Below are 11179 nucleotides of genomic sequence, written 5' to 3' on the forward strand. Positions count from 1 at the left end.
ATCTCATCAGAATGGTTCTACTGATTGATGTTGTGATCAGACCCAAAAAACAGCACCCGATTTTACGCCCAGAACATTCCCAGAGTGCAGGTCCTTGAGCCCCTGCAGTAGGTCAATGGACCAGGATCAGAATGTAAAGACGCCTTCTCCTTATTTGGAAATACAAACCTAATGATTTTGATTCCATTTCCCGCTATTATGATGTTCATTTGTACATTTTTTTTCCCACTGATATTTAAAAGAATGCTATCAAATACATTTTCAAAACCCAATAACATAATTTACATAATAAATCATGCACACAGTAATAGTTTAAGTTTTACAGATTCTTGCCAATCTTGGAAAATCTTGACAATCAAGGTTATATGCCAAAATTAGAATTAGAATTTCTTTATTGTCATTGTACTGGTGCATACAACGGTGCACTGCCTGAGCGGAGCTCAAATATACAAGACAAAACAAGGTAATAAAAATATAAAGATTTAAAAAAAAAAGGAATAATAAAAACTCTACATACAGCTCACATGCGTGCAATCAAGTGCACACACTCTGACACACAAATTCACACACGCATACCCATTATGCCTACGTATGCATCGGATAAGCACAGAATACCTGAATGCACAGAATAAATATCAGTGTTGCACAGAATATTAGTATTGCATGGATAAATAAATATCAGTATTGCACAGAGGTATTGTACAGTATAAATATTGTCTATGGGGGGCGATCTTTCAGTGCAGAGTTCAGTGTGGTGATGGCTTTGGGGTAGAAACTGTTCGTTAATCTTGTGGTGCGTGCTTTGATGGACCTGTAGCGCTTCCCTGGTGGGTCAAATGGGTCAGTGCTGCCTGAGCACACGCAAAGTTTCACTGATTCACAGATTTTGGGGTAAATATGTTAATAATATAATAATTTGTTAATGTTTCCAGCACTTTGCTGAATCCATGCTGTGAAGAATTCATATAGTTCTGGAGGAAAAAGAGGGTCCTACTCAGTACTAATTGGTAATAAATTAGCATTGGACTCCAATCACCATTTTTGACCAGATACTAGACTTGGACTCCAACAACAATTTCACTTGACTTGCAGTTAAGCCAATGCTGAAATGTAAAAACAGGGTCAGCAAAAGCGGTAATATTAAGGCAGCCTATACCAGAATATCACTTATTCGACCAAGGAGAACAGTCAAATCAAAAAGATTTATCGTTGCGAAACACAAGGCGTGGGTTGATTGCCACGGTACCTGTACTGAGAGGGAATGACTGATTGGACTAAAAAATAGGACCAATTTCCCACAGATCTTTACTAAATGAGGAAAATTATTCAAATACATTTTTCACACAAATCATATGCAAGGTAAGGAGATTTATTGAGGTATGCTGTACATTGTGAATAGGAACATGTGATCCGGGGCTTGGAGTCGCACCTGGCCATAAGATGAGGTTATTGACCTCCCTGAACATTAATGACACGAGGAAAGGAGCCAAATAAAAAACTAAATAAAACATGAGCTGGACGTAGAGGGATGCTGGAAACAGTTAACACAGAAGGCGTAAAGGTGGTTGGCATTTTACACATGTAGGGAAGACCAGTTTAGCAGGTTTAAGGAAACAACCTGAGGGATTATGAGAAAATTTCTCTCCCAAATCTTCCTTTTTAAAAAGCAAGTATACTAACCAAGCCCTAAACCTGCTTAGTGTCAGTCATTTGGCAGGACCAGGGGACATGGTGGTATGGCTGCTGGATGACATCACACACAGACACAAAAACTGGGGCATGAAATACAAGAAATAAAGGGCAAAAATACCCTGTACAAAGAATGGTAAATTCAAACTTCAAACCTCAACTGAACATTAACCATCCCAACAATAAATGTACATGTTTTACATAAAAGTTAATTGGGTACAAAAATGTTTTTCAAACAAGATCCCCCCCCCCCCCCCCCCCCCCCCCCCAGTTATTCACAGAATTACTATAATTTAGCAAAAAAGTTCCCTCAAGCTCAACACACTGGATATTGGAAAGTGGGACAGAAAGTGCTTTTTACGTGTAACGTGTTAGTGCCCATGTTTCAGACTGACAGAACAGGTTTTAGGCTTATTGATCCAGGTGAAAGCAGCCAATCTAACGTTTCTTCCAGGTCACAGCAACGTCACATGAACGCTTCGGCGTTTGCCTGGAGGCCACATGCCTTTCCACGCAATGCAAAACAAGGAAAGGGGGAGGGGCACCAAAGCCCGTACAGGAAGCAAACCTGCAAGCCCTCAACACCGACTGAAACCTCAACATGTTAAAAATGTTCAAAAACAGAACACTGCTCCCAGGTGAAAGCAGACATAATAAATAAATAAACATATATATACATCATATTGTTTTTAATAAAGGCGCTCTAAAGTCTAAAGCTGGTGGAATGTGGGCCCAGGAGAGGCAACAATGTCGTCATAGGGCAGGTCCTGGTGCAGCTCCAGGGCTTTCTGCTTCTTCAGCAGCAGGAAGCTGAAGAAGGTGGCAGAGGCCTGCATGCGGCTACACTCCCTGTTCAGCTCTAGCAGGCTGAACACTGCAGCGCCCCCACTGCAGCTCTGGCTCTACAACACACATACAGTATACAATACATACATTACAACACACAACCGGTGCTCTGAGTCTTTATCTCTCTCTCTCTCTCTCTCAAACACACATACACAATATCTACAACACAGTCTTACTCTGTATGTTAGTGTTAGAGTGTTAGTGTTGCTCTTACTCTGGTAGTGTTAGTGTGACTCTTACTCTGGGAGTGTTAGTGTGACTCTTACTCTGGGAGTGTTAGTGTTACTCTTACTCTAAGGAAGTGCAGGAGGCCCTGTGCCCGGCTGCTCATCCTCTTCTCTTCAAAATCCTGACTGGCCAGCGCAGACTGCTTCCACATTTATAGCACACAGCAAAAATCCAGCATTAACTCATCATTCTTACACAACATCCCAGCATGATTCTATTAGTAATATTGCATACAGTATAAAAAATGGTATGCTGAAGTATACCTGTGTACTTGTGACAAAATGTGTGTGGGACAGTGCTACACAGGCTCATAAGGGCAGGTGTGTGTGTACCTGAGTCTGGGTTTGGGTCTGTGGAGGTTCCCTCTCCAGCTCAGGAGGATGAACACGCATGGAGTCCTCAAAGGACAGGTCTGGGAGGGAGACCTCCTTCAGTTCAGCTTGCTGGGAGAGGGGGAGACATGGAGGATGGAGAGGGAAACAGGGAGAGAGGGGGAGACAGTAAGGTAAGGGGGTAGGGGGAAGGAGGAAAGGAGAGGGAAGACGTGGAGAAGGTGGTGAGAACCAGAGAGCAGTGCTCGACTCTGCGTATAAATGCATGTGCCTGGGCTGTACAGCTTCTGTTCAGTGTTTCTGTCAGGCTGCACTTTTCGCATGCAGAGAATATGGAAGCACAGTAACCTTACACTGAAACCAGAAAGTGCCACATCATAATCATTTTTGCTATTATCACTATTCTGCTTTTCAATGTTAATTGTGAGGTGAGCTCATTGCGGGGTGGGGGTGGGGGGGGGGGTTGTGTGGTAGGGGGGAAGCAAGACTGCAACCTAGGTCAGGAGGGGTCACCAACATAAATGCTCAAAGGCAAAATGACTACCATATTAAAGCTGACCTCCTACGTGGTGGGTGGTGGCAGACAAAAAAGAAAAACCATATTCATTTTTTTCAGTTATTTTCTGTTATTTACATGTTCCCTGGCGGGGGCGGGGGCGGAGTGCCGGCTGCTGGCCGTGGTTCGGAGCGGGGTCCCGTGGAGGCTGTGCCCTGTGGAGCTCCGGTCCTGAGATTCCTGCAGGAGGCTCGAGTCCCCCCCAAACTCAAACCCCAGACTGCTCCCCTCTGCAGCTGTATGGGCCAGAGACAGGAAGACACAGGGCACACATGTGGAGCAGGCCAGCAGGTGGCAGTGTGGCCTGCTGAGGACAGTGGAGGGAGCGCGACGCACTTTGTTCTGCATCTGCTTAATGTACTGTACGGCAAGTAATCTACTGTCCAATTATTACTGCTTTACATTTATGTTCATGTATACGTTACTGGCATTTCAGATGGCTCGTGTGAAGGGATCTGTCATGGTGATGACAACGTAAACACACTCTGTCTTTGTCGGCTTCTCATCTGCTCTGGGCCACCCCCATCTGCATCCTGGTCCGCCTCCAATCGCTCTGGCAACAAGTCCCTGGGGAACAGCTGTGGAAACAAAAAGGGCTGCTTAGCCTGTACATTCAAAATTGTTCCCAAACTGCTCAACCCAAATAATCATAATGCAGTATAGATTAGCTGATGCAGGTGTGTTTGAGTGAATCACCTGTTGCAGATGTGGGTGTGTAGTACCTGTTGCAGGTGTAGATGTATAGTACTTGTTGCAGGTGTGGGTGTGTAGTACCTGTTGCAGGTGTAGGTGTGTAGTACCTGTTGCAGGTGTAGATGTATAGTACATGTTGCAGGTGTAGATGTATAGTACATGTTGCAGGTGTGGGTGTGTAGTACCTGTTTCAGACGTGGGTGTGTAGTACCCGTTGCAGACGTGGGTGTGTAGAACCTGTTGCAGGTGTGGGTGTACGGTACCTGATGGAGGTCTGGGTGTATATTACCAGGTGCAGGTGTATTACCTGTTTCAGGTGCGGGTGCATGGCTGGCACACAGTAGCTGTGGAAGAGCTTGTGCACGCTCCCCATCTCCTTCCACTCCATGAGCTTGCGAGTGGGCGGAGCCATATCCATGGGACACAGCAGGTCGGATGTGTCCGTGAGCTGGTCTCGGATCTCCTCGTTTGACAGCTCCTTCACTCTGTCCACCAGCAGCGTCCTCTTCCTCTTCACCCTCTTCCTGTCTGAGGAGACTGAGGAAAGGTGTGCTGTAGGTGTTTGTGAGCGTGCTCTTGCCTGCATGATGCTCAGGTGTGCACACATCTGGAGAGGCGCGAGGGGGGGCGGGGCTTACGCGTTTCAGAGACGGGCTCTAGGGCGAAGCCTTCCTCCTCGTTCGCCAGCAGGGTGGTCTGGTCCGGCGAGGAGGCCTTGGACTGGGGCCGAAGGGTGGGGCTGGGGGTGTCGGGATGAGCTGCAGGGGATGGGTTCAACACACCCAGTTACGGGGTTCAACCAGGGACACATCAAAACCCAACAGGCAGAACAAATGACTTCATCCACGACTTTAAACCAGGGCTAATAAATGGGTGGCCTGGGGGGCTAGGCACGGCTTGCCACAAACACACTCTTGGCCCTCTGATCATTCAGGGATCTTTAATATGCGTTCTTTAGGAGTGTCAAAATTGTGACTACGCCCCTGTCTGCAGTGGGGATGGGCAAAACTTGAGAAATCGCAAAATGGTTACACCATGCAAAAAATACATTTACAAGTTTAAACAACAAGGTTGGGGGTTCTAAATTTGGTGCATTTCAATTTAAACTGACACACTACCTAAACTATACCCAAGATGAGCTAGTTCTAACATCAAAGTTGCAAAAGTAGCCACAGAGCAGACTTCAAAAGTAAATACTGTTGTACATACAAGAGCGAATTCATAGAAAACCATAACATAATGGGTAGTCCAGAACAGACAACTTCAAACGTGTTTCTTATTTCTCAGCCTCATAATGGCTTCATCGACTTTCATGGCAACAACTCTGGTTCTCATGTTGACAAATGTCAATAACACACTCCAAAGGCAATCAAAAGGCTAGATTCAAAACTAGATACTGAAAGCACTCTCATACCTGCACTAAGGAAGCAATAGAACACACCTGACTAATCAGAAACACCAATGACTCCAAATTAAAAAATGGGGGGCTATGAAATGGGGGGGCTATGTGTAAAAAGTGCTGTAATTTCTACATGGTGAAACCCAAATGTATAAAAAATACCTTTAAATAAAAGTGGAGAATGTGCACTTGTTTTATTACAAATCTAAAATTGTGCCGTACAGGACCAAGTCAAAAAAAAGTCTTTGATCCCAGACATCATGGAGCTCACAGTACATGTACAAATGCACGATACTTGTGCACCTGCATTTTACTGCCAGCAGATGGCAGCCTAGTCCCAACACAAAAGTCTGGAATACTTTCATTGTTGCCTGGTTGAATGATGGTAGTTACCAGTTTGAACGTATATCTGTAAATATACATTTAATACACTGCTATATTTATTTATCAGCCATTGTTTGTATATAATATATGCACTTGCACACACACACATGCAGGCACGCACGCACGCACACACACAGAAGATTACCCAGGCTGCGGCTGTCGGAGGCGGAGTTTCTGGCATCTCCCTCTCCGCATCGTCAGAAGAAAAGTTGATTGGCATCACATCTTCAGTAGAATGCGCCATAAAATCTGGTGGACCAAGGTGCAAAGATCTATTTAAATAAAGTATTCCTCACCCTCTGTGCTGCAAAAGAGCAGCTTTATGTGCTGTCAAAGTGTGACACTGAGTTTGTGCTGATGTGGACAGAGAGGGTTAAACTGTTATACTCAGCTCTCAGCGACTCAGTACATTATGTTTCTAGAAAAATCCAATACATGTCACATTAGATAAAGGTCGGTTAAAAACAAGAAATCAGATATGGGTCAAATTTGTCCACCTCTGATCAGAATCGCATCTGGTGGTAGTGTGGCTCAGATTCCACTGGCGTCAGATCCCAGTTTACACGCTACAGTTCTGCATTCTCCGGTCACCAATATTCTACTGACGCGTAACATCCTACACAAAGCTTGTAGGAAGTTGCAAAACATCCTGTTGTAGAGCTGGTCATTGGGTCAGATGGAGCAGTGAATGCAACACCAGGACAACAGCCATCTTAGTCTAATTGCACAGAATCAGATGGGAAGAGTAAATGAATCATTGCATATATTGGATATATGTAAATTTGATTTGCCAGCTTTATCAGAAAAGAGTTTAACAGGGTCCTAATGTGTCAGGATAGAAAGGGCCACTGGAATTGTTTGAGTGTTTGTGCGAGTGCATGTGAATGAGTTTGTGATTTTGTGCGAGTGTGTGTGTGTGCACGAGTGCATGTGAATGAGCTTGTGATTTTGTGCGAGTGTGTGTGTGTGCACGAGTGCATGTGAGTGAGTGTGTACCTGTGTGCACGAGGGCACATGAGTTTGTGTATGTATGGATGCGAGGGTACGGGAAGGATTCCTACCCAAGAAGTCCACACCGAGCTCCTCGTCCCCAAAGCCATCGCCGGGAGCAGCCAGACTGGGGAAACTCACATCAAACAACCCACCCTGCTGGTGAGACTCCTCCCCTACAGGGAGAGATGGAGTTTACTTATGCACTGTTATTTTACTGAATCAAAGATCATTACTTTTATTCTCCATATTAGATTGTGTGAAATGTCCGTAAATGTATCTCTGCTGTGGAAATACAAGATTAGTCTTGTCATGCTAATGAAGCAGTTTGAATTTCAGACTGAGATAATGAGAGAGAGGGAGGAAGAAAGTGAAGAGATGGAGGCACTGGAAGGGCCAGAGAGAGGGAGGGGGATAAAGAGGCTGTGTGTGTTTAAAAAACACGGTTTGTCAGGTCAGTAGTCACCAATGTTTTATTTTTCTCTCAATCAAGTTTTTATTTAAGCGGCTTAATAGAAGTAGGTTTAAAGCACCAGTTTCACAGTGCACATTTACAACAAGAGGGCAGCGCAGGAGCTGTAATTACAGCACTCAACACTAATTCTCCAGCGGGTGAACTGACAGGTACCGAAGTCTGACTGCAGCAGGAGGAAGCTGTTTCCCAAGTCCTCTTTGAGAGTGATGTCCTCCGTCCTGCACTGGTTCAGGGAGAAGTGGTCGGCCACTTCGATGGCACTGAAAGCAGGACAGCGATGCAGCCAATGCAGCAATCCATCAGTCACACGCTCACGTATCATCCCTGCCTGCAGGAAGCTGACAGTAAACTCTCCTTTCTAGCTCTTCACTATCAGTCTGCTGGACCAACATACTTTAAACTGAAGATAGCCCCCAATATTTTGGGAGGGATATGGCTAATCCAGGAAATAGCTAGAATTTGGATAAATAAATAACAGCGAAATGCAGTGTTTAAAAATAGGAAAATACATTTGGTGTTCCTCTATACGGATAACATAATAAAATCTTTTTCTATAGCAAGTGAGTAGAAAAGTTACCAGACTGAAAATGTGAAGACTAGCTTTCATTAATTAAATTAAATTAACATTACATACTTCTGAAAGAAATCACTGCAGTTAACTTCATCCCTTTTGGCAAGGTCAGTTATGTTCTTGTGCCCGATCAGCTAAATTAGTCACCCTTCTAGGACTCCTCAATGAGTCTCACATAAGAAGGACTATAATACAGATGTTTTATCAAAGAGTCAATCCATCTGCTCTTCTCTCCCTACTGTATGGTGTGGTTCAACAGATTCTACTGTTCAAAAAAGATAAATTAAGCACTCTTCATTTCTGATTCATTTTATAATTAATCTTGTTGAATGCATTTATGCATTAAAGGATTTTGTATTTTGTGAGTTTTCATGGCTTCTTTGTCACTTTTCAACCATATGAAGAATGTAACCATAAAAAATGTGCAGGTTGGTGTAATTCTGTGGGGGCTGCAGTCTTCCTTTAATCTAATGAAAAACGCAGCCAAGGTTACAGTGTGGGTCTTATTTACAGCTGTGAAGCAGAAAGTGTTTCTCCTGAACATTACAGATTTAATTGGCTATTAAAAATGGCCTGAGTTTTTTAACGGCAACGCTCATTGCCTCTGATGGCTGATTTGAGCATGATTAAGCAATTGATATATAGAAGGGGTCCAGGTTATAAAATAATAAATACGGAAATATTAAAAATCAAAGCCAAAACCTGGCATCACAATTTTGGTTAGTGGGTGGGTGGCGTGTGGTATGTGGAACAGGGCAGAACTTTGACTAGGTTTATAAATAGCCCTGCTTCAAACAAATATAAGGTGAATAAATGACAGATGAGAAGGAGATCCCGAGATCTTCATAACACACCCAAAACCGCATACGGACACGGTCACACACACATTCCCATTATGGTTCCCATTTCTTGCCCATTGGTGTGGTATCCTTAAGTTATAAGCTGATGTCACACTCCATGATGAAGGCTACCTCTCCCTGCACAGCAGGACTGCTGGTGTAAACTGAATGTGGAGCAATAGGAAACCCCGATCATCAGTGCTACAGGTGCATTCGTGCACAGCCACTGAAAGAGAAGTGTGCCAAGGGATAGGCTAGCACTGTACTTGATGTCCGGGAGTTGGGAGCTGAAATCAGCGAAGTCCTCGGGCAGGGTGATAACCTTGAAGGTGGCCTCCAGATTCTCACTGGGAAGATCCGTCTGGCCTGGAAGGAACATAAGGAGCGTAAGAGGAGCAGGGCTCCACCTGCAGGGCAGCCAGAGCCAGTGCAGGGGCTGGAGAAGGCATTCAAAGCACACCATGCAGGACGGCAGGGTGAATCTAAGGCAGTTGCACAAAGAGGCCACCCAGGTACAGGACTCCTGCCACAGAATGTCTCATCCAGCAATAAACACTATTCATAAAGTACTGAATAGGATTCAGATCATCAGAACAAAGCCTGTACTGAGAATAAAAGATACCAGAACAGACCAGACCTGCAAACAAGGTCGTTTTTTTAAATTATGAACTAGTCATTAATTCAACTCATTCTAGAGTCATGTTCACTGCATACAGAAAGTATCAGAGTTGAGGGCAGAAGGCCATATAACACAATATGTACCAATAATATGGTGATCATATTATGCGGTACGAATCACACATTAAATGCTTTTCATAGACCATTTGTTGCCACAGGAACCGCTGTGCTACCACAATGAAACATGCCTCCAATTTAAATAACAACAATCATAAATAATTATAAATATAACCTGGACGAAAGGCCACTTTGATTTTGATGACTGCATCGTTGCAGTCGGCCAAGAGGTATTTGGCTTTTCGGGAGTAGATCCGCACCACGCCCAGCAACAGGTGACCAGAGGTCCGCAGTCCAATTTTAATCTGCAAATCACAGACAACGCCAAAATGACATGTTTTATGGACACTACATACTCCTCAAATTCACAAGAGCTCATAATTTAACGAAGCATGGATTATTATTCTTGATAAAAATCCATAAGAAAAAATTAAGACGTGACCTGAAATTTAGAATGAAATTGGAATCCATCAGAAATCGGCCGTGCATTTTGTCACGACAAGAACCACGTCATTATTTCTGTGATTGAAACAAATTACAAGTAAATGTATTCAATGGTAAAATTAGAGTCCCTTAGAAAAAAGGTTCAGAACAACCACTCTAAATGTCCCCAACCCTTGCCCTGGAATGTTGCAAAGTCCACCTGTTTGTGCAATTACATCAGATCATTACACAGTTAATTTACCTCACCCTATTTCTTGAGTCTGGAAAATGGCTACAGACCCCATATTACTGGATGGGAGCTTAACATATGATATAACCGTGTCAATTCTTCCCATTAACTCTACAGTATAAAACATATAATAACGTATACCATGTTGCATAAAAAACGCTGTGTGGTGCGCTTACCTGTGGCGATATTAGTTCTTTGATAGTGTTCTCCAGGTTGCACTCGAATACATGCGCTTTCGTTATCTTTTTCTCCCAGTGAGCCGCAAGCCAAATCTTAGCGAGCGGCCCACGCTTTGACGTGAAAAGCTTGGTGTAAAACATGCTGACCTTGGAAATGATTTTCTCTTTTAATTTCTTGACAAACTTCTCCACTTATACCTGTGGTCCACAGCAACAACAAAGACGAAAACATAAATACATTGGATTAAACAGCAGTAAATACTAACTCATTTCCAAAATTTACAAATAGCCATTGATTTAGGTAGCTAAGGGTAGTTATTACGTTAGCCAAACCTCCTTGCTTACATACATTGCTTTGATTGTTTTTGTTTTGGCGCATCATTGACACCTCACTCAACTAATCAACGACTCACGGGCTTGTCAAGACATTGATAAGTAGACTCAGGCGTCTCAGTGTTGAGCTAAACAAAAGCATGCACCCACACCAGCTCCTTTCGGATAATATATGACAGCCCTGACCAAGCACACTAGCCTGGCAGTAAAACTGCCTGTAGAAAACTAGCAGTTAGCAAGCTGTCAAATTGCGTCGT

The 11179-nt window shown here is 43.7% G+C and overlaps 1 protein-coding gene and 1 long non-coding RNA gene across 2 annotated transcripts; one reads left to right on the forward strand and one right to left on the reverse strand.

The window, feature by feature from the left end:
- Window positions 1-1949: 1949 nt before the first annotated feature.
- Window positions 1950-11139, reverse strand: rad21l1 (RAD21 cohesin complex component like 1). Its single transcript, XM_035389492.1, has 14 exons — window positions 10939-11139; window positions 10587-10787; window positions 9913-10042; window positions 9269-9368; window positions 7746-7852; window positions 7189-7293; window positions 6263-6376; window positions 4983-5102; window positions 4652-4881; window positions 4136-4229; window positions 3730-3887; window positions 3096-3206; window positions 2828-2902; window positions 1950-2591 (listed from the first exon to the last, which is right to left on the reverse strand). Exons 2-14 carry the CDS (start codon window positions 10728-10730, stop codon window positions 2400-2402), a joined length of 1680 nt encoding a protein of 559 aa, XP_035245383.1. The 5' UTR covers window positions 10731-10787; window positions 10939-11139; the 3' UTR covers window positions 1950-2399.
- Window positions 7193-7829, forward strand: LOC118211913. The gene is made up of 3 exons (XR_004762121.1): window positions 7193-7279; window positions 7457-7571; window positions 7742-7829. It is a non-coding gene; the product is annotated as an uncharacterized LOC118211913 (long non-coding RNA).
- Window positions 11140-11179: the final 40 nt, after the last annotated feature.

The sequence above is a fragment of the Anguilla anguilla genome, chromosome 13 (genome assembly GCF_013347855.1).
Source record: "Anguilla anguilla isolate fAngAng1 chromosome 13, fAngAng1.pri, whole genome shotgun sequence".
In the NCBI taxonomy this organism is placed as follows: domain Eukaryota; kingdom Metazoa; phylum Chordata; class Actinopteri; order Anguilliformes; family Anguillidae; genus Anguilla; species Anguilla anguilla.